The sequence below is a fragment of the Zingiber officinale genome, chromosome 5A (assembly GCF_018446385.1).
Source record: "Zingiber officinale cultivar Zhangliang chromosome 5A, Zo_v1.1, whole genome shotgun sequence".
NCBI lineage: Eukaryota > Viridiplantae > Streptophyta > Magnoliopsida > Zingiberales > Zingiberaceae > Zingiber > Zingiber officinale.
The window spans coordinates 145024216-145042905 of record NC_055994.1 but is presented as its reverse complement, the minus strand read 5'-3'; the positions used below and the strand labels follow the sequence as shown (position 1 = coordinate 145042905).

Sequence of the window (18690 nt, the reverse complement as noted above, 5' to 3'; positions counted from 1 at the left end):
TGAGGGGAGGTCAAAGGGTCCAGTGGCTCGCCGGAAAAGGGCGAGCCGACCGGACTCAGAAGAAAGGGAAATCTGATAGTAAAAGGCACCCTGGTAGGGACCAGGGGTCCGACGCTCAAATAAAGCAGTGCGTAATGACCGAGCGGAAGGAGGTGCTGCCCGGACGTATGAAGAATCAAGGCCGTCGGACGGCGTTCATCGCCCGTGAGCCCAGTCGAGCGGTGGGTAAAGGCGGGAACATCTTGACGGTAAGTCGTATGGCTATGCCGTACTTCTAGTCTGACAACGGGTGGTCTGCTGTCCCATCGAAAGAACATGCTCGGTGGCGGCGTGGCGTCGGGTAAGCTCTCGACAAGTGCATCCGTGGTATGGGTTCTTGACACGTCACGCACCTCGGTGGGCGTCGTGATTCCTTCTCCGTCTATATAAAGAGGCTATTACTTCGCCAAAGGTACAAATCTGACAACCACTTTCTCCACCACTTACCGACTTGAGAGGACCGTCGCCGGGCACCCCTCGGCTCGGTTTTGTTGCAGGTTCGCGGAGCACTCGAGGATCAGCGAGCGCCACGTGCCCGGCGTCCGACTCTTGGTTGGACGGGATCAAATGGCGCCGTCGTGGGCAGCTCTGCGTTAGAACAAGAACAATGGGCGAGGCGGGCGGCAACACATGGTGGCGCTTTCAGCGGAAGAACTCGGCGCTCTAGTCGAGATGAGGCCATGAACTCATGGGCAAAACAAAAGCATCCGGCGAGCGGACAACGCAACATTCTGCGTCTGGTGGCGGCGGAAGCACCTCCGACCGTCGCGTTCCACCGGGCCTTGTTTCGCACCCTGAAGTCATACCAGCCCGAAGAGATAGAGGATCTTCCTCGGATGAAATGCAGGCGGGATGGCGGAAAGGAAAGCTCCCGGCGGACTCCTCCCGGCGGATCATCGCCAGATTTCGGAGGCTATCCTCGAGACCCTCCCCTGACACTACGTGCCTCACGATCGGCGAATCTGATGGAACAACAGACCGGATGATCATGGTAAGTTTGATATCTGACCACGCTCCATGATGCAGATGGAGTAAAGTGTAAGTCTTCCTTACCACCCTCTGGGATCGGCTCAGCGGTGGTTTCGGAGGTTGCCGGACGGATCCATCACGAGCTTCAGGAATTCGAGCGGCCTTCCTCCACCACTTCGCGATGGTCGGCGTTATCAAAGACAAGTGTCGACTTATTCGCCGTGAGCAGGCGGAGAATCGCTTGAGGTTATATTCGGCGATTGACCAAGTGGCGATGGATATCCCCACGGCCACATCGGAGACGATGAATGCCTTCACGCAAGGCCTTGCGGATGGGGACTTCTTCCGGTCGCTCGTCAGGCGCCCGAGATTATGATCACATGCTACATCGGGCCAACGAATATATAAATGTGGAAGAAGCGCCGCCCGGAAAAACTCGGCGGCGCGCTCTGAAGCGGACGCCCGCTCGGCGGCCACCGGAGGACCGAGGCGATTCGATCCTCGGATCGCGCGTCAAGTGGGCTGCCGCTCGTGAAAGAAGAGGTGGACCCCATGTTGCACCTTCCACGACGGATCGCACAACACGAGGATTGCGAAGCCTTCCCTTTGTGTCGATCTGTTCCGGAAAGCCGAGCGACGGTCGCCTCCCGTGACGAGGCGTGGGACTCGTGGTGGCCGGACCCGCAGGGGCGACATGTGAACACCGATCGACACGATCTCGGCGGGAGAATCGCGGGCGTCGAGCAGTCGGCCGTCCGCTCGGGAGGAGGAAAATAGGAGCAATACTTCGGGCGAGATCAGCGTTATTCTTTGGTGGGCCGGAGGAGACTCAACCGAGAAAGGCGGGCGTCCGGCATCTGCAGATCCACGCGGTCGGCTGCAAGTGGACCGGAAATCACTTTCGGACCGGGGACTTAGAAGGAGTAGAAGTGCCCGACGCTCTGTTCATTAAAGCGGTAATAGCAATTACACCATTCACGCATATTTGTTGACACGAGGGCTCGGTCAACATCGTATTCAAGCGTTCGATCAGTGCAATTGATCGAGCCGTGCCCATGGACCCGCTCTCGGGTTTCTGAGCAGCGAAGTTGACCGGTCGGACAAATCCGGTAGCCACCTCATTGGGAGAAGAGCCGCTCGGGAGGACCGGGACAATAAACTTCGTGGTGGTCGACTCTCCCTCGTCCTACAACGTCATTTTCGGCGCTCGGCGAATTCCGAGCGGTTGTCTCGACCTTCCACCGAAGATAAAGTTCCCGTGGAGGACAAAGTAGGAGAAGTGCGGGGACTAGCAACTCGGCGGTGCTATATAGAGATGATCCGGCAAGCTAGTTCCGCTCGGGCGCCCAATTGAGGTACACGCCATGTGCAGAAGCCTCCCTTTAATTTATGATGAAAGGAGGAAGTCCGGATCCATCCGGCCCGATCGGAGGCCACGACTTTATCGCCTCGATGCGGGAAGAAAGGAAGGCGATTGATACCTCAGCGAAATCATGATGTCTTCGTCGGGTCGAGTTACCCGGAATTTCGCCGAGCCTAGCGCGGCGTAGATTGCATGTCGGACCTCGGCGATGGGCGAGCGAGAAAAAGGAACTTGATGTGAGCGAATGCCATTATCAAGGCGGAGGTGGAAAAACTCAAGGCCCCACATCGCGAGGTTCGGGGGTGGCCAACGTAGTCTTGGTCTCGAGCCGGGCGGCAGTGGAGGGTCTGCGTCGACTTTGAGATTTAAACAAGGCATGCCCAGTTTTTATCCTCTGCCCGGATAGATCATTTGGTGGACTCTACGGTGCGAATTAATTGCATGCTTGGCGCCTACCAGGATATCATAGTGCTCTTGGGAAGATCAAGAAAAGTAAGCCGTAGCGGTAGGGGCGTATTGCTCTGATGTGATGCCGTTCGGTTGAAGAATCTGGGGCCACTATCAACGCTTGATGAACAAGGTGTTCGAGGAGCGGATCGGGCGGAATCTGGAAGTTTATGTGGGCGACATTCTTATCAAATCCGTCCAAGCGGCCGATCTTTTCGAGGATATGGAAGAAACCTTCGAGCAGCTTGAAATATGGGTCAAGCTAAATCCCAAAAGTGCTGTTCGGAGCGAAGGAGGCGTTTCTTGGGGTGCATGGTATGAAGCGGGAATCAAGCAAATCCAGCAAGGTTAAAGCAACCAAGACATACGCCCCAATCTGAGAAGTCTGAGGTTGACGGTCGGATAAGCTTTATCCAGATTCATCTCGAACCGCCGGCTGCCATTCTTGAATCTGCATGAGGCCACTAAGTTCGATGGGATGAAGAATGTGAGCATTTGAAGAGTTGAAGACATATCTTCATTCTCTGCCAGTGCTAAGCCGGTCGGGGTGAGTCACTTTATATGTATCAACTGTGTTCGGCTCAAACTCTACTCGGACGGCGAAGAACAGTCGGTGTATTTTCTAAGCCACATTTTAAAGGTGAATCTCGTTATACTGGGCTCGAGAAGTTGGCCTTTGCTTTGGTTCTAGCCGCTCGGCGCTGCGACCGTATTTCTTGCTCACACCATTATTGTCCGGACGAGCAGTCCACTCGGAAGAGTCTGTTGAATCGAGCGTCCGGACGGCTTATCAGTGGACGAAATTAAGTGAATTTGACATCCAATATCAGCCCCGCTCGGCGATTAAAGCCCAATCCTTGGCTGATTTTGTGACCGAAGTGCAAACGAGCCGGAAGCTATGTGGAAAATATATGTGGATGGATCCTCCACTCGGCTCGGAGTGGATCGGAATATTACTACTCTCACCTCGGGAAGAAAAGATGCACCTATCCGTCGGCTAGATTACAAAGCTACTAACAATGAGCGGTATGAGGCCCTCATGGCGGATTGCGAGCGGCGTGTGGGAGCGGGCGGGTGACACTCTTCGATTCACGGTTGGCCGCTCAGTGACTTCGGCACCTTTGAAATCAGCGTGTTAAACTCTGTTGAGGCCTTTGAAAACTCAAGCTACTTTCCGAGAGGTGCTTATTCGGAAGATCCCACGAGCGGAGAACCAGGCGGCCGATGAGTTAGCCAAACTCGCGAGCTCAATAACGCCGGTCGCCATTCAGCAACCAATTGAAAAAGTGCTGGGCGCATGTCGACCGGATGCAAGGCCTCGCGTTTCCAAGTGATTGGAGGACACCTATTATAGAATTCCTCCGTTCGGGCACCACACCATCCGATGAATATGCAGCCCGGCTCCTCGGAAGAAGAGCCGGTCGGTTTACACTCATCGGAGATCAGCTTAAAGCTTTCTCGCCCTTTGCTGAAATGTGTAAGCTCGGAGGACTCGACACATCCTCCGGGAAGTACATCGAGGGTCGTGCGGGGTCGTCCGGTGGGCGCTCGTTGGCGAAGATCCTCTTGGCGGGATACTTTGTGACTTCTGAAACAGATCGCTCGGACGATATCTACGTGCCTTCGTGCAGTATCACAACTTCTCCACCGTGAGGAGGATGAAGGCATCAACCATCTATCCGTTCGATCGATGGGAATGGATATTGTGGGTCCATTTCCGATGGCGGCGGGCAGAGAAATTTTTACTAGTGGCGGTGGACTATTTCTCCAAGTGGGTGGAGGCTGGCAAAGATCACTGAACAAATGGTTAAAAATTCATCCGGCAACATATCATCCCTCGCCGACTAGTGTCCGACAACGGGCGGCAGTTCACGGGGAAGATGTTAGAGGATTGGTGCAAAAGCTACGGCGTTGAGCAACATTTCACGTCCGTGGCTATCCTCGAGCAGCGGTCAAGTCGACCGTGAAATTCTTAATTCGGCTCGACCGTTTGGGAGGGAGTTGGCCGGATGAAGTGCCGGGCGTCTTGTGGGCCATCCGAACGACGCCAGGAAGGAGTCACACCGTTCCATTTGGTATATGGCGGTGAGGTTGTCATACCGGTCGAAGTCGGCGTCGAATCTATGATGATGACAGAGCGAAGAAACATGGAGTGGACTTTGTAGAAGAGGAGAGGCGGCGTCCGTTCGGTGATGGCATCCCGTCGTGGATGAAGCAAAACTACCCGTGGCGTAATTCCCGGATCGTTCAGTCGGCGATCTTATGGAAGAAAGTCGAGCGGTCGGAGATGTCGTTGAAGCTCCGTGGCGGGCCCTTTCAAATCATCGAAAAGCTCGCTCGGTAGCGTATTATTTGGAGGACGAGGACGGACGGCACTAGATAACCGTGGAGCGAACCATCTCCAGCCTTACCAGGCGGGGTGAAAGGTGTATCACTGTAAATCACCCCGTGTATTTCATTTTTCACTAAATACTTGAAACGCAGAGATGAAAAGTTAAAAGAGCGAATATAAGGCATTATCATCGTAACCCCCGAGCCGATCGGTAGGGAGGTTTATATCCGAGCTCCCCAGGCCGCTCAGTCGGGCTGCGTATAGAATATAAGCGGCGTTCGATATCGGGCCTGAGCCGCTCGGCTAGGTACATTTTAGAGACTACCTCGGGAGGATTATTCTGAGCCGGCCTTGCGATGTGAAGGCTGAGTCGGTAGGGTATATGGTTTCAGAGCAGCTCGACAACGAAGGCTCGTAGGAGGTATCTGGATCAATTGGCGCGGCTCACAAAGCGGCCCGTACCATTCGGAAGGGGTATATTATCCGAGCCAAGATACTTGACGAAGTGGACCCTGAGCCGTTCGGCGGGGTATTATCCAAGCTAGAAAAGAAGGCCAAGGTCGCTCGAGGAGTCAGCCTTAAAGGCCGTCTAGCCAGACGTTAAATCGCCGTCTATAAAAACCGAGCGGAAACCGACGAGCCCGTCGTTAAAAATCGAGCCGGGGCTTATAAATATCCGTAGCCCAGACGTTAAACCAGTACCGACCGCTATAAAACCGAGCGGAAAACCGACGAGCACCGTTAAAAATCGAGAGCCGTGCCAACCCCGTCTAGCCCAGACGTTAAACCGTAGAGCCGCGCCGGTTATAACCGAGCGGAAACCGACGAGCCCGTCGTTAAAAATCGAGAGCCGCCATTATAAATATCCGCTGCCAGACGTTAAGCCGCCGTATAAAAACCGTTAAAATCGAACCGGCTATAAATATCCGTGAGCCAGACGTTAAACCGTAGAGCCGTACCGATTTATAAAAACCAGGCGGAAACCGACGAGCCCGTCGTTAAAATCGAGAACCATGGCTATAAATATCCGGACGTTAAACCGTAGAGCCGCGCAGAAAAATCGAGCGGAAAACCGGCGAGCACCGTCGTTAAAATCGAGAGCCGCGCCTTAAATATCCGTCTAGCCAGACGTTAAACCAGTGAGCCGACCATTTATAAAACCGGCGGAAATCGACGAGCCCGTCGTTAAAATCGAGGCCGGCCAAATATAAATATCCGCGCGTCAGCCAGACGTTAAAGTAGAGCAGCCATATAAAAATCGGCGGAAAACCGATGAGCACCGTTAAAATCGAGAGCCGGCTATAAATATCCGTGCCATCTAGCCCAGACGTTAAACCGTAGAGCCGGCTATAAAACCGGGCGGAAAACCGACGAGCACCGTCGTTAAAATCGAGGCCGGGCCATATAAATATCCGCCGGTCGAGCTCACGATAAATATCGAGGCAATGGCGTCTATAAAACCGCGGAAACCATGAGCCCGTCGTTAAAATCGAGGCAGCCGGCTATAAATATCCGCGTCGTCGAGCTCCGACATATCGAGAGACACTTAAAGTTGGGACGAGGAAAATTTCTTGCTAAAATAGAAAGGAGCGAAGATTATCTAATATGCAAGCCGAAAAAGTCATTACATAGATAAGCGGGGCCGAGCGGCGAATAACAGAAACGCTCCTCACACATCGAAATCAAAAAGGGCGTCGGGGATGGCGTCCATCACGCTCGCCAGATCCTCGGGGATAGTCAGCAGGCAGGTGACCTTGATCTTGAGATAGCCCACCACCGCCTTGATGGCCTCCTCGAGCGTGAGGATATCTTGTCGGTAAACTTCTCTCAAGTCTTCCGAGGAGGAGCCTTCCTCGCCGTCCGAGCGGCCGACTCCCCTCTTGATACTCCTTGAGCGCGTGGGCGTCGCTAGCGACTTGGAGAGCCTTCAGTCTCCATGAATCTTTGAAGATCGGTAGAGCGGCTCTCTTTTCGGTGGCCGTGAGGCGTCGGGTCCTTGATCGTTGCTCCGGCCCGGATCTCCACCTTCGTGGTCCATATCGTTGATGGCTTGTTTCCTAGTGGTCGCCGTCTGGATCTCCTTGTCTCACTGCTTCGTTTCAAGCCGAGCGACCTTGCTCGCGATCGGAGGCTCGTTCGCTCGGCTTCTAGCGATTTCTTGGCCTTCTCCAGGGCGGCCGTCTCGCCGTTTTTTGTTTCTTGAGTTCCTCCTCCAGTTCGGCCAACCGATCGCTAATGGCGATCTGCTCCACCGATTCGCTATGCAACACGAGCAGGTAAAACGCAAATAAGAGAAAAGAGGGGAAGGGCTATACCCGTTGGTCGATTGAAGGTTCTTGTCAGAGCCGCCCGGAGTCAACTTAGCTATCCGACTCGAGCATCTATCCAAGCTTGTGCTAGAGGGCCCGTCGGGTGATCATCTGCTCGAAACACCGACGGCCATGTACGCCTCAAGGAGGCGCAGAGCAGTTTAAGTAAATTAGCGCTCGGCCCGCTCGAGATGGCCCGCGGAAGAGGTGGGTAGCTCGCCTAAACGCCTGAGGCGTCGTCGAGTCCTCGAAGGCGGCGGCACTTCAGTAGCCCTCGGAGAGTCTGAGGTCGGGTACTCTCTAGAAACTGACCGGACGCACAGGCGCGCACCCGCTCGGGTTGTGGCTCATCAAGTGTAGAGGCGGGATTCCGTCGCCGACGCGTTCCAGTCTTGCAGGCACATCATCGGCCGACGGCCCTCCACCAGCTTCACTCGCGGGTTATATTGACCGTGGCCTCGTGGGAGGCGGGCGTCAGGGGGACCGTTGGCGTCCCCTCACCCTCTTCGCCGGCCGGATCAGCCGGAGCAAGGCCCCGTTCGGCGGCCTCCTGGCTCGTCACCGCCTCAATCCGAGCGGCCTTCAGTTTGACCTTCTCGGTGGCTCTGGCCCGCCACATGACCTCAGCTGCAGAAGCAGAGAATAAATCAGTTAGAACAAAATAAAGGGGAAGATAGGGAAGCTTACTCATGCTACAAGGCAGATCGGCTGGTGTAGAAGACAAGCCGAATATATGCATGACTCCTGGGAGAAGCATCTTGTCAATGTGATAGCGCTGACCGACTAGCTGTTCGGCTGCATGGAGATAGTCTGCGTCACCTCTAAACTTGCCGAGCTCCGGTTGCGCAGGCATAGCCGTCTGCCACTTGGTGCGGAAAGTGGGCCGCTCGGGAAAGCGTATATAGAAAAAATACTCCTTCTAGCGTATTATCGAAAAGGACGAAGCCTATCCTAGATTGGAAAACAAAGGTGCCCCACTCGGCTTGCTTGGGATAGTAGAAGTAGTGGAAGATTTTTGGGGTTAAGGGAATGCCGTTCAGTTTGAACAAAACTACCACTCCGCTCAGCAACCTAATAGAATTAGGAACTACTTGGCCGAGCGGAATGCGGAAATAGTTGCAAACTTCTAAGAAAAACTTGTGAGGAGGAAAACGTAGTCCGGCCAGGAATTGATCCCGGAAGAAGACAACAGTGCCGGGCGGAGGATCGTTAGGCCGATCGGAAGGCGTGGCTAACACTATTTCGTGGTCGGTCGGTAGGTCATATGCTCGAGTGAGGCGCATGGCGTCTTCCTCGTCGAACCGACTTTCCATGTTCGAGTACCAAAGACCCGGAGCACCGCCGGTTGACTGCGAGGTACTGGTCATGATCGAAAGGCCAGAATGCGGGATAGAAGAGGATGGTTCGAGCAATGGAAGAAAACCGGCTGAAAAGGATGATTAACAGAAAGAAGAATGCGTCTGAAGCGAGAAAAAGGCTCTTACAAGCGAGGAAGATGACCGGAAGAAGCCGTGTGATCGTCGGAAAGCCTGAGAACAAAGTCACCGGCAAGAGGGGGAATGACGGGAGTCTGGAAACGAAGAAGATGAAATGCAGCGGAAACGAAGTCAAGGGTCTTATATCGCCGCCCGGAAACGATCTCCACCGCCCGATCCAGGTCGTCGATATCGAGGTTGTCATCGGATCGTCCGTTTCAAACGGCGACTGTCCCATCGGAAGTGACGCAATCGCCATACTCTGACAAATGCACGGTCGCCACGTGTTAGCCGGTTACTAGCCGCATTTAATGAGCTCCCCTTACCGTGCGCAGAGCACGTGATGGGTAGTGTAGGAGAACAACGGACATCGATTCCCAGAAAATACAAGGCATGGACAAAGTATCGCCGGACAGACAGATATCGCCGCACGGATGAGCATCTTTATGCCTGGCCGAGCGGCCTAAGGCAATGATCATTGTTCGACAGATCGGCAGTCCAGTCAGTCGGACTTTACCTCCTTCGACTAGACTCGAGAGGAAGGCAAGTGATCCGGCGGTAAAAATCCGGAACCCCATAAGGAGTCAACGCTGAGGGGAGGTCAAAGGGTCCAGTGGCTCGCCGGAAAAGGGCGAGCCGACCGGACTCAGAAGAAAGGGAAATCTGATAGTAAAAGGCACCCTGGTAGGGACCAGGGGTCCGACGCTCAAATAAAGCAGTGCGTAATGACCGAGCGGAAGGATGTGCCGCCCGGACGGCGCAAAGAATCAAGGCCGTCCGGACGACGTTCATCGCCCGCCCGGCGGGCCGGGCACCCCAGTCAGACGGTGGGTAAAAGACGGGAACATCTTCTGACAGCCGTCAAGTCGTATGGCTATGCCATACTTCTAGTCTGACAACGGGTGGTCCTGCCGTCCCATCAAAGAACATGCTCGGACTGTGGCAGCATGGCGTCAGGTAAGCTCTCTGACAAGTGCATACCGTGGTATGGGTTGCTGACACGTACGCACCTCGGTGGGCGTGCATTAGTTCCTTCTCCGTCCTATATAAAGAGGCTATTACTTCGCCAAAGGTACGCATAATACAAATCTGGCAGCCACTTTCTCCACCACTTACCTGACTTGAGCGTCGGAGGACCGTCGCCGGGGCACCCCTCCCGGCTCGGTTTTGTTGCAGGTTCGCCGGAGCACTCGAGGATCCAGCAGAGAGCGCCACGTGCCCAGCGTCCGCTGACTCTTGGTTCGGACAGGATCAGTAATAACCTATACTTGTCTTCTCTATTGAGAGTTTTATTTCCTTTGTGTGAGGTTAGTTCCATTTGTGCTATGTCAATTGTATCAAAGACAAAACTTGTTAGTTTATTGTTTAAGAAGTACTATCACATTGTTCAAGACCACAATATCATTATAGGAGTTAAGCCTATCACAACCTTGGTGGAAATGAAGTATAAGTTGATGGAGAAGTACATTCTAATGCCTTCAAAAATCAACAATACACTGTGGGATGAACACAACCAAGAAGACAGTGTAGCATACTTCCCAACTTTGGGTGGTGATGAAGAAATTGAACCTTTAATGAGTACCAAGAGACTAAGGGAGGTGAGAAAGAGATTGTACGACTCCACGTAGTACATTGTACATGTTCATGCCTACGATGGCTATTCACGGAAGTATGGTAGTAAATCCTGCAAGACTGTTATTAATAGTGGAAGCTATATGGATGTAGTTTCCACACATGTCTTCACTAAGATTGGGGTCACTCTTGAGTTGCACCTAAGTCCCTACAAGGTGTATGGGCAATATTTGGTTCCTATCAAGATGAGTCGATATGAGATGTTTTTTTATGAGCATTTCCCATGTCATTCTTGGTCGACGCTAGCTGTTTGATCTCTATATCATCCGTTATGGTGAGAGAAAGCACCTACTTCTTTAAATACAATGGTCAAAATGTTAGGATACACCTAGCTAACACCAGTGAGATTGAGCCCAAAACTAAACCATGAACCACTCCATGCCAATCTTCAAGATAACACCTTTTTCTCTTCACACATTCTCAATTCAATGAAGGCAAGGTGTCAAGAGTAGAAGTGATGGTAGGTTTAGTGGCCCAGAACATCACAATCATAAGTTTGAGTAACTTACCGAGAGACCATCTCCTGAGGTCAAGAAGATCGTAGATGAGTTCTTGGACATAACTCCTGAAGAGTTACGTGATGAGCTCTCATATATGGCACGGTCCATCATGTTAAAAATTTTATCCAAGGTCATAGTTGCCCAGCCTTCCACATTATTGCATGAACCCCTAGAGCACACTGAATTATCCAATTTAAGGACTCCAACAAGAATGTTTTATTAGAGAAATACAAGTTCTTACATCATCCATGCTTTAGTGAGACCTGAAAAGGATTTCTTTTGGAGAATTACCAACATTCGTGCCATTACAAGATCTTTGTTAAGCTTAGATTTTTCATACCTACACTTCATGACATGCTTGACTAATGGCAGGAGTTCGATTGTTGATTTGCATAGTGAGTATTGTCAAAGTAGGATCAGGATTCATGATGAATGATAAACTACCTTGAAGAGACGAGAAAATTTTTATTAGTGTTATATATGCCTTTCAGACTTTTGAACACACCTAATACCTTCAAGTTGATGAACCAATCCCTAAAACCTTTTATATGAAAATTCTTTATAGTTTATTTTGTATGACATCCTGATCTACAGAGAAACATATGATATCCTCTTCGAACTCATGAAGATCAAGAAAGATTTGATTCCACCAAATTTTGAATTTGAATTATTGGAAAATAATTTGAATTGTTTGGCAGATTGTCATCTTTGAATTAATTTGAATTACTATATATTTTTATTTGCTTGCTGCATTTAGGGCAGCCAATTAATTGGAATTATTGTGTTTTCCTATTTGTTTGTTTCTTAATTTTCACATAATCTAGTATATAAAACTAGAGTTGTGTCATTATAGTAATCATCTTGCAATTGATCAAATTTTCACTTGGTTTCTCTGAGAGTTATTTTCCTCTGGGTGAGGTCAACCTCTTTCATGCTAGGTTAGAATGGTTTTTTGGTGAAGGAGGGGGTGAAGGTTGAAGTAGACAGAGGAGACAAGGAAGGTTGTGACCAACAAAGGAGAGGAGAGAAGAAGATGGTATAATAGAAGAAAGGAGAAGCGTAGACAAGGTCCTGATTTACCCTTCATGCGGAGGACAGAAGGGGACGAGCTTTTGAGTACGCCTGAGTAAGAACAGGGCTAGACACTTTTTGTCATTGGAGATTAGAGGGGGGTGTGCATGAGAGTGGGAGATGGAAACACTGACGATCGAAGTGAAGAGGTTCACGACTATAAGCAATATGGGTGATGGGCTACAATTTTACAGGTTAAAAAAAGTTAGGGGGTACCTAAAGGGATAACAGTTGAGATCTGCTGAGTGATTTGGAGGAGGAAATAGTCTAGTCTGAATGACTTGAGTAGTTTTTTCTTCATTTTTGCTGATGGGCTTTGACAAGATCGAAGAGGCACATGCAAGGTCTATAGAAAAGATACAAGGTGCTTATTATTTAGTGCTGTTCCAAAAGATGATAAACTGCGAAACTAGATTAAATTTGTATGAGCATTCAAACAGGATTCAAAGATTTTATAATGAGAATTGATGATTTGAGAAATGAAGGGAAACTAAAGAAATATTTACATGATCTAACTAACTTAAGGAATGTAAGATGATTCGAATAGCACAAGTGAAGTAACCTTACATAGAGCTCAATAGCAGGACGGGACAATGTAGCCATCTCTAATTATTGGGACTGATAGGGCATCTGCTTATTGTTTTAATTGGTGAAAACTTGATATGCTTTGATTGTAATAATGGATCCAATAGCAGTGCTATCTATTTACATAATGTGCCTACTATTGATGATGTGAATGGTTACAGGTATCCATATGAAGTTGTTCGTGTGGTTACTTCTGATGGATATGTGCTGCTTTTAGAGAGAATTCCAAGGTTTGCCAAGAATTACTTCTTTAGGTTAAATTGTTGGTTGCTTCATGACTTTATTTACTCACGGCTCATGCAATCAATTTTCTTTTCAGGCGTGACTCTGGAAAGGTTGTTTATTTACAACATGGAATATTTGACACCTCAATGGGGTGAGTATTGCAATAAAGTGATGTTAATCCTTGTCTACTTGCAAAATTATACTGTCTTTGCCATTTGATATTGTTTTGATATGGTATCAAAACCATATCAATCCGATTGGGCACTAAAACTCTAGCACAAATGATATTTTAAACTTTGATTTAAAGGTTAAATCAAGTTGTAGGGGAGAAAGATTAAAATCGATGAATTGAATTGTAAACTTTTAATTATAAAATGATGATTGGCTTGTATAATGACTCACTTTCCAAATAGTAATTGTATTTCCCTGGTTTATGACATAACACTATGTTACTTGTACAGTGAGTTATTATAATTTTTTGTTAAAGCTTTTCTCCAACTTTTATGTGTTTCCAAATCTTGATTTTGATTGGCATTCACAATACTTATTGTTCCACCTGTTTTTAAAATCAAAATCTATCATCCCCCTAGATGAAATTTTATTATAATTTGTTTAATATATAAATTTATACTCAGGAAATGTCAAATAAACCATGTGTTAGTTCCACTTTCCTGTTCAATTTTGTTTACTTATTTAATTATATAACACATCATTCAAATATCACCTGAGTGACTTTACTATTCAAAAAAATATAGTTTACTTAAAATCTAAAATTGTATTGTACTCATACTCTCATCAGTTTCCACAAGTTTAAAGTAACAACTATGGTCATACATACATGTGATCTTTTATATATGATTCAAGCATACAAAACATGTGACAATTCTTAGCTGTACATACCATACAACAAACATATACATTAGAATTTGAAACCTCTCATATTCTATTATGGTCTTCTGTGAATGATGCTCAACTAAAAAGATGTATCTACTAACCTGAAAGTCTTGAGGCCAAGAAAAATGATTTGTGCATCTCAACATTCATGGAATATATATTACATAGTATCAAAAAAAAAAAAAATAGCAAAATAAAACTTAACAAGTTTATGATTAAATTAATATGTGATCGATGAAAGAATATAGCGAACAAATATCATAGAAATGGTTTCCATCTAAAGATCGTACAATTATTACTACAAGTGAACTTGAATGAAATGAGTAACAAAACACACCATACCATGGATCAAAATGTCCAATCCATTACATAACACATGAATCACATAATGAGTACATAACAAGTCTTCCATGTTTATAAACACAAACTTCTCATCTATGTCTAGGAGGGCACGCACATATAAGTTGACAAGTGCTTGCTAGTGTTGAAAATCAAATATACTCACATGGATTCAAGAGGCAACCTCTATTGTTAGTTCCGTATGTCTATTTATTAATGAATTTGATTTCGTCTATATTGGACCATGCTACAAAAAATAATAACTAGTAATCAGTTGCCATGTCAAAAAGTCTTAGCGATTCTAGTGATTGTGGTTTAGATTAGAGAGATCACATATTTATGCCAATAATGAGCTATTTGCTCTGGTGGTGAAAATGAAGATTTCTGCTAGATCCAATGAGTGAAATACAAGAGACATCACCCCTTTATCAATACAGGTGACATCCAGCCTTATTAATGATCAATCCCTTAAAAAAATTTGCAGAAATTAACTCAAGACTGTGTGTGACAATCCACCCCTTTATCAATATAGGTGGCATCCACCATTGGCATGAGATGCAGTCAATTAGGGATGCTTTTGAGTATGACTTATATTTTGGATTTTGATGGAACATCAGATCTTAAACTGGGGAGATTATGACACCCCACTTTAGACCAACATTGTACGTTGTGGACTAGTAAAGGAACTATGTAAGCTTTGATATATGAGCTATTATTGCTTGGGCTTAAACATTTTAGGCCACTGGGCCTGATAGCTCAATGGGTCAATTCTCTCATCAAGGTGGGTTGTGTGGCAATTCACATAGCTAACACAATATAGCATCATGATGTTGCTCTTGCTTTTTGAAAGAAGTCTTTGGTACCATCTTTCATTTATAACACAGAAAGAGTTCATATGTGGATTAAACTATTTTTATGTATTCATTTGATATCTAGCTGACTTTCGGGCATTGGAGCTCAAAGTTACAATATTCTAACACATATATGTTATATATTTATGTGATTACCATCTAATTCTTTCATTTTTACATTTGTTAGGTGGGTATCCAATGGAGTTGTTGGTTCTCCTGCATTTGCTGCATTTGATCAAGGTTTTTTTTCCTTCAAATAACTTAATAAACAATGGAAAATCAAATACTCGTCACTGTGCTTTTTTTTCAGGTTATGATGTTTTTCTTGGGAATTTACGAGGATTAGTTTCAAGAGAGCATGTTGATACTAATATCTCCTCACGCAAGTAAGCTGATATAACTCAATCCTTGCTTTGAAGTTCAGCACTTGTCCAAGGATTTCCTATAAATTGTTGATCACACTGATGCCTGACTAAACATATACTGTGCATCAAGTGGTAATTTTTTTACCAGCTTTTTGGAGTCTTAATTGGGTGATTATCTATGGTTTGCTCTTTGAGTTTATTTCCTAAGTTAAATTATGATGATGATAATTTCCTCTCATTTATTGGAATTACTATTTTAACCAAACTCCAGACAATCTCATATTCAAATTCTCACTTTCTACTAGTTCATGTGACTAAAGGAAAGACCTCCAGCATGTGATACTAGTAATATTTCATGTTTCTTTTACTACGAGGTTAGACAAACAAGTGCAATTTTTGTTCATCATCATTATCAAATAAGCAACAGAACATGGTTGTACTTATTTCTGAGAGGTTAGTCTTATCAGGCATGCAGAGAAATCAAAAATACATTGAAATAGATCATTCATACAAACTTCTAAGCTTTTTGAGATCTGTTACTTTACAGTGATTGAGTTTAACCCATTATGTTTGTCAGCAGAATGTATCTAAAGCCAAATTTGTTCAGGTACTGGAGGTACTCGATCAATGAGCATGCAACAAAAGACATACCTGCTATGATAGAAAAGATACATGAGATAAAAACTGCTGAATTAAATGAACTTTCTAAACCTGATTCAGATGAAGTAGTACGTGATCAGCCTTACAAACTGTGCGCAATTTCCCACAGCCTGGGAGGAGCAGTTATGTTAATGTATGTCATAACATCTAGAATCAATTTAATGCCTCACAGGTTATCAAGATTGATCTTGTTGTCACCTGCTGGCTTTCATGATGACTCTACTATAGTATTTACACTTATAGAGAAAGTTATGCTGCTTCTTGGGCCTGTGATTGCCGCCATTGTTCCTGGACTCTACATACCGACTCGATTCTTCCGAATGCTTATCAACAAGTTGGCCAGAGATTTCCAGAACTATCCTGCTGTAGGAGGCCTTGTTCAGACTCTTATAAGCTACGTTGCTGGTGGTGATAGCTCAAATTGGATTGGAGTGCTTGGCCTACCTCATTATAATATGTATGACATGCCTGGGGTGTCACTTTATGTTGCACTTCACCTCGCTCAGATTAAACACTCGAAGAAATTTATAATGTTTGATCATGGAAGTGCAGCTGCGAATATGAAAGCATATGGAACACCAGAGCCTCTGGACCTGGGACAACATTACAATCTCATTGGCATTCCTGTCGATCTAGTTGCAGGGCGAAAAGACAAGGTTATTCGACCTTCGATGGTGAAAAGGCACTATGCACTTATGCGTAAGGCAGATATTGAGGTGTCTTACAAGGTGTTTGAGTATGCTCATTTGGATTTCACATTCTCACACAGGGAGGAGCTTTTAGCGTATGTCATATCTCGCCTTCTACTGGTGGATCCACCACAAAAGCAGCACAGAACTAAAACTACTTTAAGACATAGAAAACCTAGTGGAAGCCAGAGAAAAACTGAAGGTAATGGCACAGAGCATAGAGCAGAAGAAATTGTACCTGAAAATTAAGGTGATATTTTTGTTCTTTTTTTTTTTGTATTGTGATTCCTATATTCCTGTTGTTGTCTGTGAGAGCTCGTACATCCAAGGCTTCAGCCCCTAGTCATCCCAGTCATTGCAGTACCGACATCTGTAACTAACCAGAATGTGTTTCTGCAATGTGTGTGTTGAACTTGTTGGTCGCAAAGTTAAATTTCTTACTTGTTATCAAATGTTGATACTCCATGTACTAGTAGTATCCATCTTCATTTGAGATCAAGCTAATCTCTATCGATCTGCTCGAAGTAATTGTTCTCAAGAGATTTACCTTAATTCTCATTGTGTCGGCTTGGGTTTCTTGCTCTTAGTTGCATTTCTTTTGACAGTTTCAGTTATCTTAGACTCAAAACAAAGGTTGATTTTGGAGTTATGGGGATCTAAGTAAGGATTATTGATGGTTCTGTCTATTTAAGGATGAGATTTTGTGGTATCTACCATACAATATTTGGTTGCTCAGTTGTTTTGTGGCCTTCCTTTAGAGTTAGTTGTTTTTTTTTTTTTTGATACACCCTCTCTAGTCATTTGGTGTAATGATGATGATTTGTTTCTTGTATTCTATTTGACACGAACACAATTCATATATTTCACAGCACGCTTCATAGATGAAGCTGCTTACCGAGCAACTCGTATATGTAAAGTCTCCCTAAAGTTTTGTTAGACTAAGCAACATATTCTAAGGTGAAGTAACATTTGAGATTGATCTCAAGTTAATTCAAGACCTTTGAGTAAATGCAATCAATTACGTGAATTACGTGAGTCAATTATAAGTGTGTGTGTGTTTTGCAAATAGAAAGATTCTATTTTGCGTTGAGCTGACTGCTATAATGGATTTGAGTCAAGTGGAAAGATCTTTAATCTATCAACCACTGGTCATTGGCCAAATAAGGTTTTCTTATCTTGATTTTAGTAGACTAAAAATGATTGGAGTCAACTAAAATCAAACAAAAACTAATCATTTAAGTGATCTTATCCATTATTTGAGGGTTGTTTGCGAGTATAAATAGGAGTGCAAAAGAATCTTGAAACTCACTTTAGTGCTCAATTTCTCTCATTCTCGGAGTCCATAAATGTCCTCATCAAACTATAAGAACTCAAGCTCACCTAGACGGTTTCTTTCTTTTAGTAATTGTTTTATCTCATGTTTTATTCATTTTTATCTTTGTAAGAGAAATGTTTTCGTACAAGGTTTCTCTACCTAGCTCTTGAAGGAGAGGTTCTATAGTGGGATTTTTAAGGAATGGTTTACTAATGAGTTAGTAGATCATGGAGTAGAATAAGACTTTCAAGCATGATGGAGTCGTCGGAGAAATCTTGTCGGGATTATTTCATTTCTATTGAACCTCCTAGGAGCAAACAGTGTCATTCAACTCAAAGTCAATACCAAACAATATATATATATCAGTCAAATTAATGTTATTAGTAAACATATCACTTACAAAAGTCATATAATCTATTAGATGTCTATTAAATTCATTCCACAATAACTACCACTCCAATTAAAACTTTCTCCACTTATCCCATTATCAATGATGAGCAAATTGTAGGTGGTAGATTTACCACCATACAGCAATGATCAAATCGTGGGAATCATGAAATACCCTCCTACCTAGTAGTCTACTTGATTCTTAATTTACCACCTTTTATTCAGCCATGGAGCCGACCATAA

General features: G+C 45.7%; 1 protein-coding gene across 4 annotated transcripts in view; it reads left to right on the top strand.

Annotated features, from left to right (window-relative positions):
* Window positions 1-17269, top strand: part of LOC121982227 (gastric triacylglycerol lipase-like) — a 41936-nt gene extending 24667 nt beyond the window's left edge. For all 4 annotated transcript variants that reach the window (XM_042535190.1, XM_042535193.1, XM_042535194.1 and 1 more), the window contains 5 exons: window positions 12884-12952; window positions 13042-13098; window positions 15219-15271; window positions 15342-15417; window positions 16004-17269. In XM_042535190.1, coding sequence (XP_042391124.1) covers window positions 12884-12952; window positions 13042-13098; window positions 15219-15271; window positions 15342-15417; window positions 16004-16994 — 1246 coding nt within the window. In that variant the 3' untranslated portion in view covers window positions 16995-17269. The remainder of the gene's footprint in view (window positions 1-12883; window positions 12953-13041; window positions 13099-15218; window positions 15272-15341; window positions 15418-16003) is intronic.
* The last annotated feature ends 1421 nt before the right edge of the window (window positions 17270-18690 follow it).